Genomic DNA, 27,437 nt, shown 5'->3' with positions numbered 1-27,437 from the left:
GAACTCCAGAACTTACTCCCTAAAGTGCAACTGACAACATCACATTTGAAAACCTTAGTGCGTGAGAGGGAGAGAAGGGTGGCGTGAGGGGATGTATTGGGTGGCAGGGAGGGGGCAGGGATGAAAAACCTGCCTTCTTGGCCCCCATCTGTGGAAGGAAAAGGGGTTCGGTCTTAGCCGTGCAGCCAAATGTCAAGTGGAAGGTGTTGGAGAAGCTGGCTTTTCAACTCAGCGTGCGATTAAACAAGGTCCCCTTTGCGATCGGGTCACCTTTCTTTCTCGCCACGCTTACCTTGCCCCCGTGCCTGCGTCCATGCTGGAGACCTCAGGGTAGAGTTTGGGCCCTCTGGAAGTGGAAGCTTGTGACCCCTTCTCGGTCACGAGGAAGTGGCGTTGGCAGAGGGGAGGCACGAAGTCCGGCTCTTTGTTCCTTTTAATACTTTTTTGGGGCACCACAAGGAGACCTGAACTTCGTCTCCTCCAGAGGGCAGTTGGGACTTGAAACGAGGCTGCGTTTCCCCCTAGGAAGCGAATCTAGGTAGAGCGCATAGGTGATTACACGTATTCTGCCCCCAGGGGACTCCCTGGGCCGCCCAAACAGGACCGATGTCTTACAGCCGAAAATCACACTGCGACATCAAATGTCTCATCAAGCAGACAGCAAGGGGCTTTTGGGCTGCATTCTCTGGACCCGAAAACGTCGTCTGTGGTTCGGTTGACGAAGCCTCTCTGGAGAACGTGACGGGTATTAGCTCAGCTGTCCATGTACATTTCAGCGTAGGGCCATCTTCCAAAATAGAGGGCTGTATCGTGACATCCCCCCACCCCCAGTCAACTCTCCCGACCCCTTTCTTTGTCCGCAGAGGCAGTTAATGTCACCATGTCAGATATTTAGTATGAACAAGATGATTTCTAAATGTAGAAACACCACCGATGCCCTTGGGGGAGACTGGTGGTGGTGGGGCAACAGGGAGAAACCCTCCTCTCGGACACCTAGCTCGGTCCCCACTGTGAGTCCTAAGAGGCGCATCACAAACCCGACTGTGCCGTCTGTTGTAAGATGGGATGTGGAACGAGGGCTTCTGGAAGGTCAGCTTGCTGATTCAACAAGCATGTGACTTCCTAGCCCACGTTGGAAAAACGGGGAACTTGACACGTTTCACGCCTGCCTCTGGATGTTGATTCTGCAGATAAGTTCGTGTAGGACTGAGTTTGTCACATGCCATGAAAGTGGGACCGCTGACCACCTATCTCTTATGTTGGTTTTTAAGTGAAACTCTGGCCCCGCCAGTGTCCGGTGCTGCGCCCCGACACAGTCAAAGGAACCTAGTGGCCAAGGGTTACAAACAAGCCCTCTGAATGTGTTTTCACTTGGGCACCTGAAGAGACCTTCCCCTTTCTAAAACCTAATAAGGACAATATACAGAGACATGCTCTAGAAAGCTCTGCCAGTCTCTCACTAGGAAAAGCAAGTAGGCTTTTCTCTTTGACAATCCTTTCAAAACCAGAACCTAGAAATCAACCCCTTTGCCCTGTTTCGATTTTCATCAGTGGAGCTTTTTTTTTTTTCTTTCTTTGAACTGACGACCATGTCGTGACACCCAGTGCTGGCAGCAATCGTGAAAAGCAAAACCAAAGCTTTTGATGTTCGTTTTATTTCTGTAAGCAGTTTTCTGCCACATGAGCCTGGGAGAAGATGAGAAGGAGGGTCTGCCCGTCCTGTTGCATTTTGAAAAGCCCCGAAATGCACGTGAGAGCACCCGGGAGGGCGGCCCCTCTTTTGGACGGCCGCCTTCGAACACGGGGTACACGGAATTGGCGAATGCCAGGGTCAGTGGAAAAGGGCCGGGCATGTATATGTTGGGGGAACTCCGATAGAAAGGGGCTCCTAACCAGCACGAGGAACTCCACATCTGCTGTCTAAAGCACGGAAAAGTTGAGACCCCAGTGCTCTCGGTGACTGACGGCTTGGACTCTTGGGGGTGGACTTTGGTTGGGATGATTCCAGTGGTGGGCTTCGGGGAAGCAGAGGAATGACTTCCGGTGGTATGGGCGTGAAGTCTGTGGATTCGGAATTCACTGAAATCGCTCCTTCAACGTGTATGACTTCAGGATCACCTCCCTTCTAGGTTGTCTTTTTATTTTTTACAGAAAAATACGTCTGGGTCTTCGTACTTAGGAAGTTTCACCATGTCCAATAAAATGATCAAATGGGAAGGCCACCAAGATTCGTTTAATAGCTGCAAAGCAATTTTTAAAAACAGAATAGGATGGATTTACCACGGGACACTAGGACTGTGCGGGGGTGGGGGGGGAGGGGAACTTTTTATAAAGCGCTTACATAACGTAATTGGGGAGAATTTTATCTTCTGTTTCCATTCATCAGTAGCAAACCGGTGGTTTTATAAAATTAACCTTATAGTATGTTATATAAATAAACACGTTCTATGAAATAAATGTCTAACTGTGAAAAAGGGAAGTCTTGGAGTTATCAGCAACCTTTATGTGCAATAAGGAAAACTGAGGTTAGGCCCCCAACAGTGCTAACTTTCCCTAGCATTTTACTTCATGTTTGCCTTCGTGTATATGTTTAGATCGATATTGTAAAGCTCGCCACGTGTCTTCTTGCCTTTGACTGATATTTAACACGTTTTTCTCAAAGCTTTTTTTTTTTTTTTTTTTTTTTACAAAACTCAAAATAAAAAGAATAACTGGCCGAGCTCATCTTGTTTTTGCATTTTCTTTTTTTTTTTTTTAAATATTTTTATTATTTATTTCTAGGAGAGAGAGACAGCATGAACAGGGGAGGGTCAGAGAGAGAGGGAGTCACAGACTGAAACAGGCTCCAGGCTCTGAGCTGGCTGTCAGCACAGAGCCCAATATGGGGCTCGAACCCACGAACCGCGAGATCATGACCCAAGTGAAAGTCGGACGCTTAACCGACTAAGCCACCCAGGCGCCCCATTGTTATTGCATTTTCGAAGTATTGTCAGTTACTAGAAGAATGCGGTGTGATCCTTTTCTCAGGGTGTTTCTAAGACAAATTAAGGGTAGCCAGCCCCTCTGGACCAAATCCGGCCCGCCACCTAGTTTTGTAAATAAAGTTTTATTTTTATTTATTTTAAAAAAATTTTTAATATTTTATTTATTATTGAGACAGAGAGAGACAGAGCCTGAGCGGGGGAGGGTCAGAGAGAGAGAGGGAGACACAGAATCGGAAGCAGGCTCCAGGCTCTGAGCTGCTAGCACAGAGCCAGACCCCGGGCTCCAACTCACGAACCGTGAGATTGTGACCTGAGCCGAGGTTGGCCGCTTAACTGACTGAGCCGCCCAGGCGCCCCAATAAAGTTTTATTGGAATGCACTAGGCTCCTTCCTTTGCATAATGTTGTTGTGCCCGAATCGCGAGTCCCAGAGACCTCCAAGGAGCCGGCACCGATGCAAATACAAAAGGGTCTTTACTACAAGCTCGAGCCAGCCTACCAGTGTCGTGGCAGTAAGGTGAAGCCAAGAACAATAGCGAACAGGGTTTTTAAGGAGTAAGGGATTGGGGTGTTACAGTACACGTAGCATCATCACATAAGCACCAGTTACAATTGTACAGCACCCCTGGTAACAGCTTTGACCATTCAGTATCAGTGAGGTGTTCATTACTTTTGGTGGGACCCAATCATGACTGTTGAGAATCCTTTGAAAATGACCAATCATGAGGTCAGTTCAAAGGGCCCACGTGGGGTTCAGGCAAGCGGTGAGAAATTGGCTAGTTTGTATCTGCAGTTCCCAGCCTTGACTCAGACCATAGGAATGTTTCTTTCTTTTTTTTTTTTTTTCTTTTTGATTAACTGAACTGAGGGCGGTCTGAGGATGGCTCTAGCCTTGAACAATCTGAGGCTTTTCCTGGAACTGGGACTGGGGCTTCGTGCAGCCCGAGGTTTCTCTTAATGGAGGCCTTAATTTCAGGCTCTTCAGTGTCTGTGACTGCTTTCATGCAGAGCTGAATAGCAGTGACAGAAGTGAGCAAGTATTCACGCATAAAGCCCGGGCCATTTACTATCTGGCTTTCTAGGGAAAAGGATTTTTGCCAACCCCTGATTCAGGCTGCTTGAAAAACTTAAGTTTTAAAATCGGGTCTAAAAAAATCACAGCAACTGGGGCGCCTGGGTGGCTCAGTCGGTTGAGCTTCTGACTTCGGCTCAGAACATGATCTCAGGGTTCGTGGGTTCGAGCCCCGCATCAGGCTCTGCACTGACAGCTCAGAGCCTAGAGCCTGCTTCAGATTCTGTGTCTCCCTCTCTCTCTGCCCGTCCCATGCTCAAGTCCTGTCTCTTTCTTGCTCAAAAATAAACATAAAAAAATTTTTTTTAAATCACAGCAATAGATTTTGGAGACTTTTTTGAAATGTGCCTTAGGATCAAAAGAAACACCCTAAATAAGGTCTGTGTTGTAACTTCTGGCCTACGACACTCAACAGTCGTTAACTGACTTTGTTGGATAATTGCTAAGCTTCTTGAACTCAATATAGTTTCCTTCACGCTCTTCATATTCCTTTGTATGTAGACCGGCTTCCCCCCCTCCCCCCCCAACCACACAACTGAACTTCATGATGAAATCCGTATCCTAGCAAAACAAAACAAAACAAAACAAATCTTGTCATTAACAACGACCCCGGGGTCATTTACTAGCACAATTAGAAAAACCCCACAGACCGAAAACCTTGAAAGCAAAATCTTGTTTCACTTCCACAGGGTCATCCCACCCCAGGGAGAGAAATGCTTTTCAAAGATTGGTTTCGGGGCAGGTGTAAGGGGAGCTATTTGAAGAAAAGCCGAATGAGTCCAGTTTAAACCAATACCATCCAGGCCTTTTATTTAATATCAGGTAATATAATCAAGATACACAGGACTGCCCTTGGCCATCATTCACTTCGCTGTTTTGTGCAGACACCTGCTGATGGGAAATGGTACCAAATCACGTCTCTTCTTTGTTCGGAGAACGCCCTGTTGCAATGGCTCCAGGAGAAGCAGATTCGGGCTGGGAACCTGAGCTCTCCCTATTTTACGGCCATAAGTATCCACATCGCATGGGCACTTCCTTACTGAACACTGCGCTGCAACCAACGCGCCGATCATCCTCTAAGAGCTCACGATACTGGTGCTCTGCAGAATCGCCCTGCGGTGGGTGCCAGGCCAAGTCGCAGTCCTGACAGCGTGGACCGCAACCGCGGTGTGGCTCCTCCGGTGCCAGGGCAACGTGCTAAGTGCCCCGGTTCATGGTGACCGACCTGGAAGGGAAGGAACAAAGGGCCTTTGAACTTCTGAACACAGACATCCACAGACAGAAGAGCTCACTGAACCCTGAGGCTGTACGGCTCATTTTTTTTTTAATGTTTTATTTATTTGTGAGAGAGAGAGAGAGAGAGAGCATGAGCAGGGGAGGGTCCGAGAGAGAGGGAAACACAGAATCTGAAGCAGACTCCAGGATCTGAGCTAGCTGTCAGCACAGAGCCCGACGCGGGGCTCGAACCCACACACCGTGAGGTCATGACCTGAGTCGAAGTCAGACGCTTAACCGACTGAGACACCCAGGCGCCCGAAGGAGAGAACTTTCTGAGACCAGCTGGAAGCTGGAAGGGCTGGGATCACAGCCATACCTTCAGGTGCTGACCGCCATCCATCCTTCACATGTGCACAGTAAATCGTGCCAACGCCAATCGGCTGCTCCCTAAAACGGGGGCTGTGCATAAATAAGCAACAAGTCCGGCTTCCTACCTTTATGGCATCTGAACTTTCCTCTTGGTCCCCGTACAACGCACTGCTCGTGCCACCATGTGGGAGCAGCAGAGTGCGCTCGGGGTGTCGGCACCAGTTTCTGCCGCCAGTTTCTTACCCTCATGATCATGGCCCTGGCCCCGGCCATGTGCCAAATTTGACATTATGTTTTAATGTGCTGAAACTGTCCATCAGCTCAAGAGGACTACTGAGGCAGAGTCTGGGGAAAGCGGCATTTTCAAGATGATGAAAAGGGAAGGGGCGCCTGGGTGGCTCAGTTGGTTAAGATGATGAAAAGGGTGCCGTAAAGATGGGCACTAACAAGGTAATTTCGGGGCATCTGGCTCTTGGTTTGGGCTCAGGTCATGATCTCTCGGTTTCAGGAGTTTGAGCCTCAAGTCGGGTCCTGAGTCAGTCAGTGCCAGCAGCTCAGGGCCTGCTTGGGATTCTCTCTCTCTCAAAAATAAATAAATACACATTTAAAAAAAAAAAAACAATTTCCAGAAGGGTCAACTCTTCCAGATAAGACAGAGTAAATGCCCTTCACCTTATTCCTTCTACAAAGTGTAACTAAAATCCCCCGACATGATATATAAGACAAAGATAAGACTCTAAAGGGTGGGGGAAAGGAGGCGGGCTGACTGCAGACCTTGGGAAATAAGGGACGACAGAGCCGTGAGTTGCCTGGGTTTCCTTTCTGTCTCCCCTGTATCCCGGAGTACCCACTGACGATGCCAGCAGGCCGGAAGTGTAAATGGTCACAGACCAAAAAGCCCTAAGCAAAACCTGTTCTCTCTAGTCAAAGGATGGGGAAGGTTCAGCCTAGCTGGAAACCAAGCACGGCGCGCGCGTGCGCGTGCACACACACACGCAATCCCCCTCCTGTCTGCAGAGGCCTAGTGAGAAGTCAGGACTTCTAGACTACCGCCCCCACCTGGCAGTAAGGGGTGGCGCACCCGGCCCTCCACCAGCAGTGTCTCCTGCTAAAATAGATCTAAATGAAGTTCAGAGATTCAAATGTATCCCAGATACTCAGGACACAATTTAAAAATCACTTGTCGGGGCGCTTAGGTGGCTCAGTCAGTTAAGCGTCCAGCATGGGCTCAAGTCATGATCTCGTGGTTCGTGGGTTCGAGCCCCCCAGTTAGGCTCTGTGCTGACAACTTGGAGCCTGCTTGGGACTCTCCCTCTCTCTCTGCCGGTCCCCTGCTTGCACTTGCCAGCTTGCTCTCTCTCTCAAAATAAATAAACATTTAAAAAAAAAAACAACATTGCAGGGGCACCTGGGTGGCTCAGTCAGTTAAGCATCCAACTTCCGCTTAGGTCATGATCTTGCAGTTTGTGGGTTCAAGCCCCACGTCGGGATCTGTGCTGACAGCTCAGAGCCTGGAGTCTGCTTCGGATTCTGTGTCTCTCCCTCTCTCTGCCCCTCCCCTGCTTGTGCTCTTTCTCTCTCAAAAATAGTTAAAGTTAAAAACAAAAACACTGCAAATAAGATGAAGTTTTAAAAAGTATTCAAGTAACTAACAGGAAGGCACAAGAAGGTACATGGGAACAAAAAACAGAGGGAACAAACAGTAATCAAGTTTTTATAAATGGCAAATCGAAGCCCTATAATATCAATAATAACATTCAGTATCAGTGGTCTAAGTTCACAAACACACAAAAAGAGGCCGGCAGCGGTGCCTGAGTGGCTCTGTCAGTTAAGTGTCCAGCTCTTGATTTTGGCTTGGGTCATGATCTCTCAGTTGTGAGATCGAGCCCCAAGTCAGGGTCCAAGCTGGGTGTGGAGCATGCTTAAGATTCTCTCTGTCTCTCTCCCTCTGCCCCTCCCCAACTCTCCAGTGTGTGTGCGCTCTCTCTCTCTCTCTCTCTCTCTCTCTCTCTCTCTCTTTCTCTCTCTCAAAAAGAACAAAAACAAAAAAAGACCAGTAGAATTTTTTTTTAAAACATGACCTAACTATGTGCTATCTACAAGGAATTCACTTCAGATAGGTTATAGGTGGGTTGGAAGTCAAAGAATGAAAAGGATGAACCATGCAAACATTAACTGAAAGGGGACTCGGTGGTGTGAGCCCCGGACACCTTCCATGGAGGCGTCTAGTGAGTTGCTGCCATACGCCAAGTCCAAGGTCACCGACCAGCTTACAGGTTTGCAGTGAAAACGGTTAAGGCTGTAAACTCAGGCAGTGCAGATCACTAAGTATCCTTATGTTGCAGTGATGCTAAAAGTGGCAGATTATTCAGGTCAAGTAAGAACAAGTCCTTTGAAAGGACAATGCCATCATTTCAGAATTTCTACAGGCAGTTCAGGAAATTGCTACAGTTACTGAAACTGTACGAAAACTGATGACTTGGTTGATAAATTGCTGTTTTTTTATCAAACATTTTTAAGTTTTTTTTATTTTCAGAGAGAAAATAAAAAGTGAGGGAGGGGCAGAGAGAGAGAGGGAGACGCAGAATCTCAAGCAGGTCTGCACTGTCAGCCTGGAGCCCGGTATGGGGCTCAAACTCACGAAACTGTGAGATCATGACCTGAGCTACAGTTGGATGCTTAGCCAACTGAGCCACCCAGGCGCCCCAATAAATTGCTATTTTTAAATAATCCGACAAACAGGAATTAGATAGTGATCGATGTACAGCTTTCCAAATGTGCCAAAAGCCATGGAATCAAAGGCTTTGAAGGTTGTGAACTCCGTGGTATGTGAACTGCATCTCAATTTTAAAAACTCAGAAAAAAGGAAGAATGGTTATATTAATATCAGATAAAATAAACCTTGGAGCACAGAAAATTCCCAGGGACAGCCAAGGATAGTACGTAATGGTAAAAGGTTCAACCCACCAACAAGATAGCAATCCTTAATGTGTATATACGCGGTACACAACAGAACCTCAGTTTTTAAAATTTTTTTTAATGTTTTTATTTCTAGGAGAGAGAGAGAGAGGGAGAGAGACAGTGTGAGCAGGGGAGGGTCAGAGAGAGAGGGAGTCACAGACTGAAACAGGCTCCAGGCTCTGAGCTGGCAGTCAGCACAGAGCCCGACGCGGGGCCCGAACCCACGAACCGTGAGATCATGACCTAAGCGAAAGTCGGACGCTTAACCGACTAAGCCACCCAGGCGCCCCCAGAACTTCAGTTTTTAAAAAGCAAAACCGGAAAGAACAGAAAGGAGAAATTGACATGTTCACATTTATAGTTTGAAACGTCAATACCTCTCTCTCAACAATGGACAGAATTCACTAGACACAAAATCCACAAGGATATAGAGGAACAAAATAATACCGTCAACCAAACAAGACTGAATTGACATTTATACAACATTCCACCTAATAACAATAGAAACACATTCTTTTTAAGCATGCATGGAACATTGGCCACCTAAACCATACCCTGGCTCATAGAACAAACCTGATCATATTTCACAGAACTGAAATGATAATACAGAGCGTGTTCCCTAATGATGTAACCAAACTAAGAATCTATATCAGAAAAAGAGCAAGAAATTCTCTAGACCCTTGGAAATTAAAGAAGACACTTTGAAATGATCTGTGGAATATTAAACAACAATAATAAATTAAAATGAAAAATGCAACACATCAAAATTTATGAGACACAAAGTGGTGCTGAGAGGGAAATTTATAGTATTAGATGCTTACACTAGAAATGATGTAAGGTCTCAGATCAATAATCTCAACACCCACCTCAAAAAACTAGATGAGTAGAGGCGCCTGGATGGCTCAGTTGGTTAAGCATCTGACTTCGGCTCGGGTCACGATCTCATGGTTCGTGAGTTTGAGCCCCGCACTGGGCTCTGTGCTGACAGCTAGCTCAGAGCCTGGAGCCTGTTTGGGGTTCTGTGTCTCCATATCTCTCTGACCCTCCCCTGCTCACGTTGTCTCTCTCTCTGTCTCTCTCTCAGAAATAAATAAAACATTAAAAGAAAACTAGAAGAGGAAAACAAATACAAGTCAAGCAGAGGGAAATAGCAGAATTCAGCAAAACTGAAAACAGAAAAATAGAATCAATGAAACAGGAGCTGGTTCTTTGAAAAGATTAAAAATTGGATAAATCTAGGCGCACCTGGGTGGCTCAGTTGGTCAAGTGTCTGACTTCGGCTCAGGTCACGATCTGGAGGTTTGTGAGTTTGAGCCCCGCATTGGGCTCTCTGTTGTCACCGTGCAATCCTCTGTCTCCCTCTCTCTGCCCCTCCACCCCCTCTTTCTCTCAAAAATAAAAACACATTAAAAAAATTTTTAAGATACTTTGTGTATATGTGTGTGTATATATGTACATGTATGTGTGCGTATGTACATATATGTGTATATATACACACATGTTATACACACACATACACACACAATGGAATATTAGAAGAAAGAATGAGATCTTGCCATGTGACAACAAGGATGGACCTAGAGGGTACTATTCCTAAGTGAAATAAGTCAGAGAAAGACAAATACTGTGTAATCTACAACAGCAATTGAACAAACAAAACAGACTCACTGAGCACAAGCGGGTGGTTGCCAGAGGAAAGAGGGTGGAGTGGGGGAATGGGTGAAATTGGTGAAGGGGATTAAGGACACCGAATTTCCAGTTATAAAATAGCTAAGTCACGGGGAGGCAAAGTACAACACAGGGAATGTAGTCAATAACGCTTTGTAATAACTCTGCACGGTGTTGGACGGTGACTATACTTATCATAGAGATCACTTTGTAATGTATCAAAATGTGGACTCTAATACCGGAAACTAATACTTCAATTTAAAAAAAAAAGACCTATTCCGGGGCGCCTGGGTGGCTCAGTCGGTTAAGTGTCCGACTTTGGCTCAGGTCATGATCTCACAGTTCGTGGGTTCGAGCCCCGCGACGGGCTCTGTGCTGACAGCTAGCTCAGAGCCTGGAGCCTGTTTCCAATTCTGTGTCTCCCTCTCTCTGACCCTCCCCTATTCGCGCGCTCTCTCTCTCTCTCAGAAATATAAAACATTAAAAAGTAAAAAATAAATAAATAAAAATTTAAAAATAAAAATTTAAAAAGACCTATTCCTAAAAAGACCTATGATAAAACGGAAAGGAGATATTTATTTATTTATTTATTTATTTATTTATTTAATTTCAGAGAGACAGAGACAGCACAAGAGGTGAGGGGCAGAGAGAGAGAGAGAATCCCAAGCAGGCTCGGCACTTACAGCGCAGAGCTCGATGCAGGGCTCGAACCCAAAATACCATGAGATCATGACCTGAGCCGAAACTAAGTCAGATGCTCAACTGACTGACCCACCCAGGCCCCCCACCTTGCGCTTCTGAAAAAAGGACTGTCGGGTCGCCTGGGTGGCTCCGTTGGTTTAAGCATCTGTCTGACTTCACCTCAGGTCATGATCTCAGGGTTGATGCGTTTGAGCCCCGCATGGGACTCTGCTGTCAGCACTTCAGATCCTCTGTCCCCGCTCTCTCTGCCCTTCCCCCACTTGTGCTTTTTTTCTCTCTCTCTCTGTGTCCCCGTGTCTTGAAATAATTAAAAAACAAAACAAAACTGTTTGCTTAAAGATCCAAAGTCATACTCCAAAGAGTTGTGTGTCCCCCTGATGATTTAAGTGACCAGCCGGGCCGTAAGCGCAGCTGGTTGGCTAGCCTCACTGCCATCAGAGGCAGCGGGGCCTCGCTGCGACAGCCTGCAGTTGGCTTGGCTGAGGCTCCCTGCCCTACGGTGGAATAACTCAGGAATACACGCGGGCCGCATTTTAATCACACTTCACTCAGCCTTCGAAGCTGGCCTGGGGGAGGAGGAAGAATCAGCTTCCGGGCTGGCTTTCAAGTGTGACAACAAAAGAGCCAAAGCAAACCAACGTGCAGCCCTGCCACGCGCTCGGTGGCCTTCCTGGCCCGGCTGGAGTCAGGTACTGGGGTGCCCCGGGAACCCCCCCCCCCACAGTGGATCTGGGAGCTTGCACGGGACAGCTCACTTCCCCCTCCCGTTGCATTTGTGGATCACACCCCCCACCCCCACCCTTCTTCCACTTTTTTCTTCGTTTCGCCTCGGGACGTTTGCACGTGTCCCGGCCCACACACTTGTGCCAGGTGAGGCACCTCCGGCTTGATCACCCCGAAAGCTGCTTCCCAGATGCTCCGAGTCGGTGCGATGCTTGGTGCTTGGGCCGGGGGGGAATGGGGGAGCTGAGATTTCCGTGTATTCAGCAGGGCCCCCGCTATCACGGGCGAATTACTTTCCACTCCATTGTCACAGCCTTCCTCCCGGACCCACTCCAGGGCAGATGGGCTGACGACGGCGGGTAGCCTCCTTGTCAGTGGCCTCGGGTCCTCGCGGGGTCTTCTCCCGCCATCCCGCCCCGGGCCTCACCCTGTGTGGACCGCCACTGACCTGATCTGTCGACCCCATGAAGCTCTCTCAACCCTCCAATGGGTGAGATGCGGCACTAAGGAAAACGGAAATGACTGACAGTGTTGACAATGGGGCCATTAAGATGTTTTGGTTTTTTGTGTTTTAAGAAGCTGCTTGGGGATGATGTTAAAATCACACTTGAAACCCCAGAAATGTCAAAGGAAACATTTAGTTTGCTAATACAACCGCACCCCCCCAATAGCCTAGAAATGTACTTAAATAGCATAAACGGTATAAATTATTTCCAGACTTTCCGTCTGCAAACTTAAGTGGCAGGGGGGAGGGGTGTTGCCAGTATAGTTGCGCTAGTTGAATTTAATCCTTGAAACAACTCTGCCTTGAGGTGAAAACAGTGACTGGGTTTAACAAAAAAAAAAAAAAAAAAAAAAAAAAGACCCACAGGGGTGCGTGGGTGGCTCAGTGGGTTAAGGATCGTACTTCCGCTCAGTTCATGATCTCATTGGTTCCTGAGTTCGAGCCTGGCGGACAGCTCAGAGCCTGGAGCCTGCTTCAGATTCTGTGCCTCCCTCGCTCTCTGCCCCTCGCCCACTCACGCTCGGTCTCTCAAAAATAAACAAATGTTTTAAAAAATTTTCTAATAAAAAATAAATTTAAAAAAACCCTACAAACAAAACCCTTGCCTAGGGAGTAGGGGGAGAAACTAGGGGAGAAGCCACTTGCTAAACCCGGGCAGCCCTCGAGGAATTGAACTGCTGTCCCCCACCCCCTTCCCTGCTCACAGTGGCAGAAAAGGACTCACCTCTGCTCCACAATTCCAAGGAAAACCTCAACCCATGTGAGTAATTTGGTCAAGCCCCAGAGTCAGCCAGAGCCCAAATTAAATGGCCATTATACTTCCCCCAATAGAACAGGATCAAATAGGGGCGACGCCTGGGTGACTCAGTCAGTTAAGCGTCTGACTTCGGCTCAGGTCATGATCTCACGGTTCGTGGGTTCGAGCCCCGCGTCGGGCTCTGTGCTGACAGCTAGCTCAGAGCCTGGAGCCCGCTTTGGATTCTGTGTCTCCCTCTTTCTCTGACCCTCCCCTGCTCATGCTGTGTCTCTCTCTTTCAGAAACAAATAAAAAACATTAAAAAAAAAAACGGGATCAAATAATGGCACGCTTCTGGTTTTATCATGCCCACCCCTGGTGATAAACATCCCAACTTTCTGAGCTCACTTGAGAACAAAACGAATCAAAGGCGCTCCAAACCAGTATTTATAAAACTTGGAAACAGAAGTCTGCCTAAGTTGGCTTTTGTTTTTTCCTTCCATTGAGCTGCTCCGAGGTCTAATTTTAATTGGCATACATAATTGCTTTTGTGAGTAAAGTCATTCCTGACTCAAATAAAGGAACTGAGTCAGTATCTTATAGATTTGATCGCCCACCTGCACATGTTTGTCATCTACCAAGTGGGGGCGGCTTGGGTTAGCATGGCTAGGAAGTGAGGGAGCCTGGATCTGTCATTCAGGAAGTCCTTTGGCCCCCGTGGTCTGTGGGGTTGGCTGAAGGTAGGGGAGGGGGGGTCACCGGGGTGCCCCCCATCAACTTTAGGGTTCACAGGTTAGGATGGGCTAGTCTGTATACAGAGTCTGTGCCCACCACTTCAGGTATATCTTCCTGTAGAGTGAGGCACTGGGTCAGCTCTACCCACATGTAGCCCCGTCCACAGTTCAGTGGGGGATAAAATGGCCCCGTGGCCAAGCACAGGTTCATGTTGGCACAGAATGTTGGCCTGGGTAAACCATTCTTCCCCCGGGCCCACAAGACTGCCGGAGATTGCCATATTTAGGAGCAGGACTCAGATTTTTCCGGAGTTCAAAACTATTTCTCTTTCCCTTTGTGGAGAAATAAAAAGAAAAGAAATGTAAAAGGCATTCAATAATGCTGGGAATGTTGTTATTCTTTGGGAGGGTGTTTATGTGTGTTCCTTGTCAGCCAACCACCTCTTTTTTTTTACAAGATAGTCCTCTTTGCCATCCCTAGCTGGGGGCGGGGTGGGGGAGGGCACAGAAAGGCAACAAAGGGTAACCATTTTTATTGTTTGCAGAACCTGAAAAAAATGTCTTGTTTTCCTTTATTACACTCAGGCTGGTGATATCTTTCATTAGAGCAAGAAACGGCCATCTACTTTTATTGCTTCTAAAATTTCGTACATTTAACATATGCCAGCTCTGGGCTGTCTGAAAGGAAGTCCTATTTTTAAAACACTATCTTGATTTTAGTATTTTTGGCTTACTGTTCCCATAATCTCTCTGAAGCGGTGACGAGTCCTTTCTCATAAAAGTCTGGTCTCGGTCATGGGGAAACTGATCTCAAAAGCTCTGGGATCTTTTTCCCTGCTGCTCACTTGATCTGTTAGCCTCCTCCCAAGTTCATGCCTCCTCCCAAGTTCACGCTGGCGGCTGCACCTGCCTTCCCTCAGTTTATCATCTTTACAAAAAAGAACTCACAGCCCCGAGCCCCTACCTGCTCCTGATACCCATACAAATGTCTCTGTCATGTTCCCTGACTTTGACTTAGGCTGCTTCCTCTGCTTCCTGCCTGCTGCTTACCGCAACCAAATGACGTTAATCATGCAATATTACTCTCTCTAAGCTGGCCCTCTGGACAACTGCATTTCAGGCCAGATTCGAAGCCTCTTGCCGGCAGGGCCCAGGGTCTGCCCTGCGTCCTCAGGGCTCGCCTGGCGCCTTCTGGGGCTCCTTTGATTTTGCACTCCTGCCCGGAAGGAAAGACTTAACAGGAAGGGCTTCCACTGCACGCAGACACACGTCTGCCTCAGTGGCTGTTTCCAGAATGTCACTCTGCAGCAAAGCCCCTTGCTACTCACGCTGAGTTCAGGCGAGGGGGGTCTGTTCATTCTGACCATGGTCCTCTTTGAAGTCAGATGCGGTGGTTGCCCTTCACAGCCCGTTAACCCCCTAACTGAAAACGATCTGCTCTCAGCGGATGCTCTGATTTCTTCTCAGCATCCAGCAAGGTCTTTAATGTGAACGAGGGCAGCTGCAGAAGATGTCACACCCGGATGCTGGCGCGGTGCCTGCGGGCCCGGAGGGCGGGGGAGGGGGCTGGGGAGCAAAGCTGAAGGGTTCCAATTCTCATGAAGACATCACTGAGCCTTGCAACTTTTCTCCAATTGAAACTGCTTCCTGTTCAGCTCCCAGACGGTTCTCCACTTCCCCATGTTCTTGAACTTGGGCCAGGGCTATTTCTTAGTCCTTACTCTATACAGCACCTAGGCAGAAATGTTTCTATCAATAGAGCCAATTCCTTCAGTTCCACTACGAAACAAGAAGATGACGAGCCAGGAGACCTCCGAGAGAGAAAGAGAGAGAGACACAGAGAGAGGGAGAGAGAGAGAGAGAGAGTGAGAGAGGTTTCTTTTTATTACTTAAAAAAAAATGTTTGTTTAGAGAGAGTGGGGATAGGGCAGAGAGAGAGGGAGAGAGAATCCTAAGCAGGCTCCACGCAGGGCTTGAACTCACAAACCACAAGACGATGACTGGAGCCAAAATTAAGAGTTGGACACTTAATCGACTGAGCCACCCAGGTGGTCGGAGAGAGGCTCATTTCTAAGTCCCCTTGGTCAACTGGAACTCAGACCCATGAAGGCAAGACCAGTTGAGCATTTTAAAGTTTCTGGTCTTCTCTGGGCTGCTCATGCTGCCACAGCCTGAGAAAAGGCACACCGAGGAATTTTAGGCCAGCTGCTTCTAAATGTTTTTTTTAAGAGTATCGCTCGGACTATTTATATTACATTTGTATTCATGGGAAGAAAATCTCTGGCCAGACCAAAAAAAACCTCTTTGAAAACCCTCTGAATCCTTCCTCAACAACTGCAAAGGGGCATTTGTGCCCTTCCCCCGACCCAGACAACAAAGCGGGCTCTCAGGAGCACAGAGACAGCGCACGAAGGGTTAACCGTTATTTGAAACCAGCCAAATCTCCCCCAGTGACAGCGTCCTGTCCCGAAATAGTGGAAGTTCAAAGTCAATAGGTACAACCCACTGCAAGAGCACCGCAAGCCCAATCCTAAGCAAGGAGCTTGCTAAAGCCGGCGGTCACGTGTCAGGGTGGTTTTTATAAAAAGATGATCATTTTAATTTCACAGCCTACCCAGTCCTTCAAAAGGGATCACAGGACCGATGACACTTGTGAAATACATGTGGGGTGCAGGAGGCAAAGAAGGCGATTTTGTCTGGGCATCGTGGTCACCACAACCGGACATGTAGGCAATTATTTACGGTCTGAGATGCGCTGTGCCATCAGAGGGAGCCAGGGCTCTGGAGGGGGAAGATGTTTTCCCACCCATCACCTAGCCAAGATGAAAACATTGGGTAAAATCCACGCTGTTATAAGTCGGGGAAACGGACACTCCTCAACTTCGAAGAGCAACTTGCTACAGTAAGGTCACTCTACTGTAGCGTTTTTCTTAGAGGTATACTTAACACTTATGCACAGGACACTATTAACAAATGTAGCAATGAGGGGGCGCCTGGGTGGCTGAGTCAGTTAAGCGTCCAACTCTTGATTTTGGCTCAGGTCACGATCTCACAGTTCATGAGATCGAGCCCTGCGTCAGGTTCTGCGCTGACGGCACAGAGCCTGCTTGGGATTCTCTCTCTCCTCCTTCCTCTGTCTCTCTCTGTCTCTCAAAATAAATGAACATAAAAAAAATGTAGCCATGTAAGGTTGGGACTAAGGACGAATGAAATATGTTAATGTACCTGCCTGCAATGTTTTCCCAAGTTTTGTTATTTTATTTCCGTAACCTTTATTATTTTTTAATTTATGTTTGAGAGAGGGAGACTGCACACGCAGGGGAGGGGTAGAGCGAGAGGTGCCCTTATTTCTGTACCGTTTCTCTCATACCTCACAAATGTGATTTTGTCACAACGGTATTTAGTGGAAGCAGAGGAATCAAGTTTGCTATTTTCTGAAACATGGGCACAAAAAAGGCAAGGGAACAGTGCCTTAGAAAAGATTCTTCATAAAAGATCATCAGAAAAACCCCTAAACAAAAGTGAAATAATCATTAAGTTTAATCTGAATAGATAAAAATATATTACAGTGAGCTGGTATCGAGATTCCTGCCTAAGCCCATAAATCTTTCCCTAAACGTTACTGATCCTCTAAGGATAAGTGCATGAACTCAACAGAAAATAATTTTGTAAGAACATGGTGACAACCATGAGCAGCCAGTATTCTCAGACTTTCAAAGTTCCCAAAGCATATACCATTTTAGTCTTGAAAAAGTCAATATTTTTTTAAAAATCAAGTTTTCAGAATGAAAAACAACCTCCCATCTTTTAACCAGCACAGAGATACTGAAAAAGTCCCGAAAAATCTCACTAAATCGCTTATGGAAAGAAAAATATGCCCTTGTGTGTATTTTTTAATTTTTTAAATGTTTATTTTTTGAGAGAGAGCGAGTGAGTGCAGGTGGAACAGGGGAGGGGCAGAGAGAGAGGGAGACACAGGATCTGAAACAGGCTCCAGGCTCTGAGCTGTCAGCACAGAACCCAATGAGGGGCTCGAACCCACAAACGTCGGGATAAGGACCTGAGCCGAAGTCGGACGAATTATTAAATGCAATCGGTCCTGAGACTCTCCAAACAGCAGGTGATATCCATGCCGTCGGCTGGTGGCCGGGAGCTGGTGGAGAGATGGTGGAAAGCAGCAAACAAGTTCCCCGGGTGTGTTCTGTCCAGCGCCTGACTTCAAGTACTTGTCCAAAATAGTGATTTAGAAGCTGGAACTCGTGAATTCTCTCCACCCTCTTCTGCAGAGTCACGTTTTTGATTACGCTCGTTGTAGCCATCGTGTTTCTGCACTTAAGCAGATGGTAGCAACCATGCATGACAGCAAAGCGCCACTACAGGCCGCAAATGGTGACAATGTAAACTGGTGCAGCCACTATGGAAACCAGTGTGGCAGGTCCTCAAAAAATTTAAAAACAGGGAGCGCCTGGGGGGCTCAGTCGGTCGAGCGTCCGACTTTGGCTTAGGTCACGATCTCGCGGTTGGTGAGTTCGAGCCCCGCGTCGGGCTCTGTGCTGACAGCTCAGAGCCTGGAGCCTGCTTTGGATTCTGTGTCTCCCTCTCTCTCTGCTCCTCCCCTGCTTGTGCTCTGTGTCTCTCTCAAACATTCATAAACACTTAAAAAATTAAAAAAAATTAAAAACAGAACCACCACGTGATTCGGGAATTCCACTTCCCAGTATTTCTCCAACGGAAACAAAATTACTAACTCCAAAAGGTATCTGCAGCTGCGTGTTCCTTGCAGCATTATTTGCAACAGACAAGACATGGAAGCAACCTAAGTGTCCATGGACAGGTGAACAGATAAAGAAAATATGGCTTTCATATACACAATGGAGGATTATTCAGCCATAAACCACAAGGGAATCTTGTCATTTGTGAGAATAGGGATGGACCTCGAGAACATAATGCTTGTGAAATAAGTCAGACGGAACAAGACAAATACTGTATGACCTTACTTATATGTAGAATCTAAAAACCAACACACTCAGAGGGAGACCAGGCTGGTACTTTCCAGAGCTAGGCAGGCGAAATGGGTGAAAGGGGTCAAAAGGTACGAACTTCCAGGTATAAACCAGATAAGTCGTGGAGAGGCAGTGTACGCCATGGGGACGTTAGTTAATAATACCGTATGGTGCATGTAAAAGGTGGTAAGAGAGTAGATCTTAAAAGTTCTCACCAGAAGAAAATAAATTAGGGGCGCCTGGGAGGCTCAGTCAGTTGGGCGTCTGACTTCGGCTTGGGTCATGATCTCACGGTCCGTGAGTTCAAGCCCCACATAGGGCTCTGTGCTGACAGTGCAGAGCCTGGAGCCTGCTTCAGATTCTGTCTTCTTCTCTCTCTACCCCTCCCCGACCCTTTCTCTCACTCGCTCTCTCTCTCAAAAATAAAATAAAAACATAAAAAAATTTTTTAAATAAAATAAATTACAAGTGGTGACAGATGTTAACTAGACTGTGATCATTTCACAATATACACAAATATTGAATCGTTATGTTGTACACCTAAAACAAACACAGTGCTCTAGGTCCCTTACCTCTCAATTAGAAATATTTAAGGAAGTAAAAATGACAAGACTTCACTAGACAGAAAAGGCTAAATATGTTTGATTTCACAGAAAATGTGAAATGTTTTTAGACAAACATCCCAAGGAGTGTCTTTCTTCTGGGCGACACGTGCGGCTGCTTCTAGGAGGTAAGAATGGCAGGCATTTTATTTTTATCCTTTTTAACTTCTTTGTATCGTTTATTTAAATGATTGTTTATTTAATTGGAGCCTGGAGCCTGCTTCGGATTCTGTGTCTCCCTCTCTCTCTGCCCCTCCCTCTCAAAAATAAATAAACTTCAAAAAAATTTTTTTAAAAAAAGAAGTAACCAGGAGAGGGGCGCCTGGGAGGCTCAATCGGTTAGGCATCTGATTCTTGGTTTTGGCTCACGATCGAGAGCTCTCCGCCTGCTTCGAATCCTGTCTCTCATATATGTCTTGGTTACGACCTTCTGGCCCCACAGCACCTTGTAAGGCCGGCCTCCTCCCCTGCCACACGGGCCAGACTTGCCGCCTCTTGAGTCTTCCTAAACACCAAATTGGCCACCCACTGAAGGGGTCCTGCCTGGGAAGGCAGCCCCGCCCACAGGGAAGCTCCGAGAATGTCCCGGTCAAATGCAGCACTGACCTCAAGAGGGGGACATTCAGGACTTGGACGTGGATGGGCTTTAAAAAACTGTTTCACCTTGGGGTGCCTGGTTGAGAGTCTGACGCTTGATTTCGGCACTGACAGCAAGGGACCTGCTTGGGATGCTCTCTCTCCCTCTCTCTTTGCCCCTCCCTCGCACTCTCTTGCAAAATAAATAAAACATTCCCCTTACTGTAGCTCTGCCTCTCAGGCACCCATCTATGTGCCCCTCCCCCCCAGACACACACACACACACACACACACACACACACACACACACACTGTTCTGTGTTTAAGCAAGAGGATCTTCTTTGAGTGACATTTATACATAATCCGTTTGGGGCACAGTATCCTGAATAAAGAGAGAATGACTTTCAAAACGCTTTGTTGGAGGGAGGGGGGGCACCTGGCTGGCTCAGTCGGTAGAGCATAGGGCTCTTGGTCTCAGGGTTGTGAGTTCGAGCCCCATGTCAAGTGTGGAGATGACTTAAAAATAAAAGCTTATGGGGCGCCTGGGTGGCTCAGTCAGTTAAGCATCTGACTTCGGCTCTGGTCGTGATCTCGCAGTTCGTGGGTTCCAGCCCCGTGTCGGGCTCTGTACTGACAGCTCGGAGCCTGGAGCCTGCTTCGGATTCTGTGTCTCCCTCTCTCTCTCTCTGCCCCTCCCCCACTCATGTCCTGTCTCAAAAATGAATAAATGTTTTAAAAACTTTTTTTTAATAAAAATAAAAATTAAATAAAATCTTATGAGATGCCTGGGTGACTCAGTTGGTTAAGTGTCCGACTTCAGCTCGGGTCATGATCTCATGGTTCGCGAGTTTGAGCCCCACATTGGGCTTCCTGTTGTCAGTTCAGAAGCCTGCTTTAGATTCTCTGACTTCCTGTCTTCCCCTCCGTAGCTTGTGTTCTCTCTCTCCATCTCCTTCTCTCAAAAAAAAAAAAAAAAAAAGAAAAGAAAAACAAAACCAAAAAAACGACAAAAAATAAAATCTTAAAAAAATGCTTTGTTGGGGATTTGGTTATGCCAGGTCATGTCTTTTCCTGGTTGGATGGTTTCCTTAGAAAGCTTTCTGATCCTCAGGTTATTAGTTTACAGTGCGCTTACCTCCTTTTCTAAGTTCATTCAAAGGGCCCATCTATCTTGTCAAGAACAAAGACCAAGTTGTCTTTTTTTTTTTAAGTTTATTTATTTATTTTGAGAGAGAGAGAGCGAGCGTGGGAGAGAGAGAGAGTCCCAAGCAGCCTCCATCCACACTGTCAGCACAGAGCCTATGCGGACTCGAACTCAGGAACCGTGAGATCACAGCCCTAGCCAAAACCAAGAGTTCGGTGCCTCACCGACTCAACCACCCAGGTGCCCCAAGACCAAGGCCTCTTAAATGCCTACAGGAAGTGAACTTTTGGGGCTTCCCAAGGGCAGAAATCAAAGGGAGGCAGCTGCAAAGGACAGGCCGGCACAGCAGTCTGCTTGCAACAGCAGTGGGCCGCGGGCACAATGATGGATTATTAGGTAACAAGCTGGACACAACAGAGCATTTGAAGGAATGGGAGAGGGTGCTCAATGGGGCCATGAATAACGGAAGAGGTTTTTCCCTTTCCATATTAACACCCTACAGCTGCTTAGAGCCTCAGTGCTCCAAGTGCCTTTGCATAAATTGCTGTGGCTGACGGGTTCACTGCTCATCAACAACCCTTCAGTCCATCTCTGGATCTTGTTCTAGTGGGAACGGCCCCGCCCCAGGCGATGACCCATGATCAGTGCAGGTCTCGCCGTGGTTCTCAATGTTGGCTGCACAGCACAATCACCGGGGAGCTTGTAAAACACCCCCGTGCCTGGACCCCACCCCAGACCAATGAAATCAGAATCGTTGGGAGTGGAGTTCTGGTACCGACATTTGAAAAACAAACAAACAAACAAACAAACAAAGAAATAAACAAAGCTCCTCAGGTGAATGTCACGTTCAGCCAGGGCTGAGAACCCCGGGTCTGAGCCAATCACCAGCGGCCCCACCCCCCCACCCCCCACCCCACCCCCCGCTTTTCCCAATTATCACCAAGTGCTAGCCAGTGAGAAGTAAAAGGAAGTGGGCTGGGGTGGGGGTGGGGGATGTTCTGGGAAGGTTTTAGAACTGGATCGAAGGAGAGACAGGCGAGGGAACACTCCTCCACCCCTTCCTTACCCGCTAACCAGCTTCCTTCCTTCCTGCGTTTTAACAGCGCTGCTGCGTACTTATCTGAGGAAGCGATGCTCGTGGCCGAGGCAATGATCTTGTAGCCTTATCCTTGGGAGGATAAGCTGGTGAGTGAAAGCCGAGAAGGTGGAAAAGACAGAAGGGCCTTTGGTGTCTTGGGTTGACGGTGCTCTGGTCCCCACCCAGCCCTGGCAAAAAGTGCACTCCCTCGCTCCCTGCCAGAATCTGGCTGTCCGGGATGGACCATCTAGAAGTTACCGGGGTGAACTGATGTGTAGCCCCCACCCTCTTCACTGCTGAGCTAGGGGTGTCACCAGCTCGACCCCAAGGCCTGACCTCTACTGCCACCTGCATGTGCTCACTGGCCTTTGTCCCACATTTTTCCTTAAGCTCTTCCTTCCAGCTTCTTCTCTCTTAGGCACAAGGAAGCCAAAACCACCCCTCTAACAATAGCGACTGCCCAGAAAGCTCTCCATCTGGGCCAGTCCACCCGGACCAGTTTGAGCGTAAGCCCTCCCCACTCACACCTGTGGACCCTGGCGTGACCGCTAGAATGACCTCCAACTACCAACTACCTGTACGTCGTCCTAATACTAACGCCTCCTCCCAAGGAGGAGCGCAAGCCTCATTTACATAACATACAATGCACGGACAGGCAGGTTTCCTTAAAGCGCATGTGCGCACGGTTCCACCCCCGCCCCCACCCTAGAGATGATGCTAAGGCTCCCCCTATCTAAATATTCGTCCTGACCCTAAATAAAAGGAACCCCTTCACCCTGCCTTGGGGAGTCATGGCTTTGGAAGTTATTCCCACGGGCTCCTTATTCGATGCAAATAAAGTTTCCTTTGTGCAGCAACTCCACCCGGCGTGTCTGGGACTCGGCAAGGAGCAAACTCCCGTCGGTTCTTGGTTGAGTCACAGGGCACGCTATGAGGTCCCATGTGAAGGACAGCCAGGGGGAAGGTGGCTGAATAGGTGCTGTGGGCAGCTCAGGGACATTTTATGGATTTGGCCGGTGGCTGGAACTCACTAACAATAGAGCTAAATGCTTTCCCACCCCAGCCTAGCCTCTTAGCCTGGTCGGGGTGCCTAAGGGACCCAGGGGACGCTAAGGGACCCAGGTAAGAAGAGGTTCTGAGCTCTGGGGTCCAACACTAATGCCGGTGCTCCACCCTCGCCAGCCTTGCTGTGCTTTGGGCAGGTTACCTGACTTCTCTGAGTCCCGGATTCGTCATCTGTACAACTGATAACAGACCAAAGCAATGACACGTGTACAATGCCTCAGCTCGATGCATGGCATGTGACGATCCGTCCCCTTCCCTAAAGTAGGGTGTGATGGTTTTTTGGAAAGTCCTGGTCAGCAATGTTATCTTTCTAGGAACCAGGAATACATGCATTTTCATAAATCCACTGCTTGGGGGTGACACGGGGGTGGCCGATAATTCCAGCAGAAGGGTGGGGGAAAGGGCTCAGTCACTAAAGTACAGAAGAGCCTAAAGCTAGCCCCCAGAGGTCCCTGCAGGCTTGCAAAGGAAGCTTCACTGGCCTTCCAAACAGCAGCACCAAACAGTCTTGCTCCACAGTTACTGGTACCAACACGGATTCTAACTTCCTGGAGGACGAAGATGATACACTCCATCCTCCTCTCTATTCTCTTTCTTACCTTGCCCCAGCCAGAGCTGAATAAATGCTGGTAAAAATGAAAACAATTAAGGTTTCTGGGAGATGGTTCTTTTGTTTAAGTTCATTTATTTTGAGAGAGAGAGAGCATGCGAGCCAGGAAGGGGCAGGGGGAGAGAGAGAGAGAAAGAGGGAGAATCCCAAGCAGGCTCTGAGCTGTCAGCACTGATCCCAATGTGGGGCTCGAACCCATGAACTGTGAGATCGTGACCTGAGCCATCGGTTAACCGACTGAGCTACCCAGACGCGCGACACCTCCCCCCCCCCCCCCCCCCGTTCTTAAGGTCATAAAATGCTGCAGAATTCGTCCTGTGAGAGGCTCCCTTCCCTCAGGCCTGTGGGAGAGGGTGAGGGAGAGGGGCTGGTTCATTACTTACATCTGCAAAAACAGGATTAGCAGATGAAAGGATGTTTTTGTTAAGATGGGACAAGCCACCCTGGGCCTTACCTTCCTCTGCTCTGGAAATCCGGAAAGAACACAGACTTCCTAGCAATTACAGAAACTGACTAAGAAAACCACTTGATTGCTGAGAGCAAAATCAGTCCGCTTCCGAGAGCACTCTGCCACCCTGGCCTATTACAGAACAACAAACTTCATCTTCATTAACATCTTCCACTGCGTCCTCAGAGCCTCATCCCAGGGGAATACTGAATTACACTATAAAGTAATGAATGGAAACTGAAGTCACTTCCGCCAGCCCCGCTGGCTTTTCCTCCTCCTCCGGACTGCCCAGTGCAGAAGGCTGCAGTCTCCCTGGGCACAGTCACACAAAGTTTGGGGAAACACGTTTCCATGCCACTAACTAGACCCCTAAGGTCAGCATCATGCAGAACCAACTCTTCCCTCGGCCCAAAGAGGGACGGGCACTGAACACACTTTGAGGTCATTTACCAGGCATCTAAGCATCTTCGGATACAAGCTTTGTAGAGAAAGAACAAAAACTTGAGGGTGGGGGCTGTCTTTTCACGGTCGAAGCCGCTACTGTCCCTCTAAAAGGTTCCATCTCTCGAAGGGACGAGGCAGAGTGCGGGAAGCCCGGCCCCAAGGTCTTGTCGGCACTAGAGGAAGCTGACCAGGCAGGTTTTGTGACCTGATGTGAATGGGATATGGTCAAATATCCTGCAAACGCCAGCCTTTGGGGGAGGGGCAGGGAGATCCTATAGGAGCCAGGGGAAAGCGAAGTCCATTCTCTGGCGACCATACCATAGCCTGAGACACACACACGTGCCAAAACTGTTTCAAGAAAGGCCATTGTGCACCTGTATGCTTGGTAACTTAGAAGGAAAGCCCTGGAGCTGACCATTCGAGAGACAGAGGCAGAGAATAAGTATGAAACAGATTAGGGGTAAGGAGAAGAGTCCATAATTGGCACCAAACCCTGCTTTGGGCTTTCCCCGTGCCTGCAAACATGGTTGCGAAGTTTCCCCACAGGACAGATTGGTGTCAAGATAAAAAAATAAAATAAAACAGCTTCAAATGGTCCCCGAAATCCGATACTTTTCATGTCAATTTCCAGTCTCAAGCTCCATTATGACTGTTGCAAACCTTTACTCTCTTCAGACCACTTTCCTCCTCTCCCTCTCCTCGCCCCATTCTCAACAGATGACCGACCTTACCTCCTACTTCATCGAGGGGACTGGGGGTGCGGAGAGACCTGGGTTCCGCTTCAGCCAAACTTAACCCCCTCCCTCTCGTCTCAGGGCCCTCCTCGGAGGGGGCAGGTGGCTAAGCTGGAGATCACGACACTCTCTTCCAAATTCTACCAGCAGCGCTTTCCCACCCGCTCGGATCTATTCAGACGGGGCGAGATCTGGGATGGCATTCACCCCCACGTCCCCCGCTGCAGGCTGGTCGGAGCTCCCCAAAGGCCCTTCCCTGCCCCGAACCTTACCCGGATCCGTCCCGGGGGCGCACGACGCGGGAGCTACGTGGCGCCGTCGGCCTCGGTCTCCAGCGGCTTCTCCTCATCCACAGGCGGCTCCAGGTCGTCCTCCTCTCCGCTGCGTGGATAGGCCAGCAGCTGCATGGCCGGAGCGCAGGCCGCCTCCACCTGGCGCACCTGCTCTCGGCTCAGGCGCTCCCTCCAGGCGTGCACGGCCTCGCGGGCGTCGCGCGCCGACAGGTGGAAGGGTCGGTCGGCGCCGTAGGCCGCGCCGCGCGTCATGTTGAGCGCGAAGGCCTCGAGGGCGGCGAGCGCGCGCAGCCCGGAGAAGCGCAGCAGGCGGCGCAGCTGGGTGCGCGGCTGCCGCACCAGGTCCTCGTAGCGCAGCCTCAGGTAGCGGCGCCGCAGCCAGGCGGGCGCCCCGCGCGCGAACAGCAGATCGCGCAGCCAGGCTTCGCAGATGACCTCGAGCGCGCCGGTCAGGAAGAAGTCGGCGCGGGGTGCGGCGGGCAGGGCGCGAGACTGGCCCCCGGGCCGAGCGCCCACGCCGTGCGCCAGCAGCACGCGGTGGAAGCGGTCGCCCCGCTGGCGGGTGCGCAGCACCTGGATGCTCTCGCGCAGCAGCCCCTGCCTGGACTTGAGGCGCGAGTTGTGCACGGCCCGCGGGTCGCGGAAAAGCTGCACCACTTTCAGGTTGAGGCCGGGGTCACGCAACAGAGGCACCAGCACACCCAGATCGAGGAGGCGCACGTCCTTGATGACCACCACCGGATACTTGCGGCACTCGGCCTCCAGCGCGCGGAGAGCAACCGGCGGGCAGCTGCGCTCGCAGGCGGCATCTTCGACGAGGCCGACCTCGGCGCGGGCCCGGGGCGCGCCGGGGCAAAGCGGGGGCGAGCAGATGACCTTGTTGGTCCGCCAGCGGAAGAGGGCGGCCGTGGTGAGATTGGCCGCGCCCGGGGCGCGCGCGGCGGGGTCCCCCGGCGGCGCGTACAGCCGCAGCACCGAGAAGTCGCAGCGGAAGAGGGAGCGCAGCATGTCTCGCAGCGCGCCCTGCAGGCTCTCGGCGTCGCCCGGATACAGCGCCTGCCACAGATGCCACATGGGCTCGTACAAGTAGAAAACGTCCGGGTGCTGGTTAAAGAGCTCGCCCAGGAACGACGAGCCGGTGCGCCAGGTGGCATGCACGTAGATGTGCTGCTTCTCGCGAGACGCCGCCTCCCCGACAGCGCCGCTGAGGTTGCCCGGGGACCCGGGGGACGGGCCCGCGCCCCCTGCGGCAGCCGGCCGCCCCTCGGCGCCCTGCTCGCGCTCGTCCGCCGCCGCCGCCTCCAAGCTCCACACTCCCAGGCTGTGCTGCAGGCCCGGGCAGTGCCCCGCGCCCTTGTCGCCGTCGCGGCCGCCGTCCAGTACGGAGGGGACGAGCAGCAGCACCAGCGTGTACAGCACCAACAGCAGCGCGAACTTGCAGTACTCCCGGCGCCGCCGCCGCCGGCCCTTCATCGTTCACCGAGCCCCCCACCCTCCGAGCGGGTGGGGCGCCCGTCCTCTCCCCTTCCTCAGAAATCCCGTCCCGAGCCCACGCCTCCGGCCTCTTCGGGCCCCTCTGCGCCGAGAGGAGCCGAGCCACCCGCGCCGTGCATCCACAACGGGAAACTTGGGAGGCGGTGGCTGGTGGCGGCGCCGCTGCCGGCTCTCGGCTCAGCCGCTGGAGAGCCGCCTATTGGCTGGTTTGGCAGCCGCCCGCCCCGCCTTCGACCTCGCAGCTTCTCCCCGCCTCCTCACCCGCCCGGGATCGC

General features: G+C 49.7%; 1 protein-coding gene across 2 annotated transcripts; it reads right to left on the bottom strand.

The window, feature by feature from the left end:
* Positions 1 to 4,833: 4,833 nt before the first annotated feature.
* On the bottom strand, positions 4,834 to 27,319 carry CHST7 (carbohydrate sulfotransferase 7). 2 transcript variants are annotated; one of them, XM_039216743.1, is made up of 2 exons: positions 25,648 to 27,319; positions 4,834 to 5,280 (listed from the first exon to the last, which is right to left on the bottom strand). In XM_039216743.1, the coding sequence occupies exon 1, from the start codon at positions 27,139 to 27,141 to the stop codon at positions 25,681 to 25,683; it is 1,461 nt and encodes a 486-aa protein (XP_039072674.1). In that variant the 5' UTR covers positions 27,142 to 27,319; the 3' UTR covers positions 4,834 to 5,280; positions 25,648 to 25,680. The 2 variants fall into 2 exon arrangements, with proteins under 2 accessions (XP_039072674.1, XP_039072675.1); XM_039216744.1 differs by lacking the exon at positions 4,834 to 5,280 and adding an exon at positions 14,251 to 15,404.
* Between the last annotated feature and the right edge of the window lie 118 nt (positions 27,320 to 27,437).

This window comes from Hyaena hyaena, unplaced genomic scaffold (genome assembly GCF_003009895.1).
Source record: "Hyaena hyaena isolate Hyena2069 unplaced genomic scaffold, ASM300989v1 scaffold_658, whole genome shotgun sequence".
Lineage (NCBI taxonomy): Eukaryota > Metazoa > Chordata > Mammalia > Carnivora > Hyaenidae > Hyaena > Hyaena hyaena.
Note: the sequence above shows the minus strand (reverse complement) of the source record. Positions and strands in the feature narration are given on the sequence as shown.

Excerpts from the sequence above, each read along its gene's own strand:
- CHST7 (XM_039216743.1), bottom strand. The coding sequence starts at position 27,141 with ATGAAGGGCCGGCGGCGGCGGCGCCGGGAGTACTGCAAGTTCGCGCTG.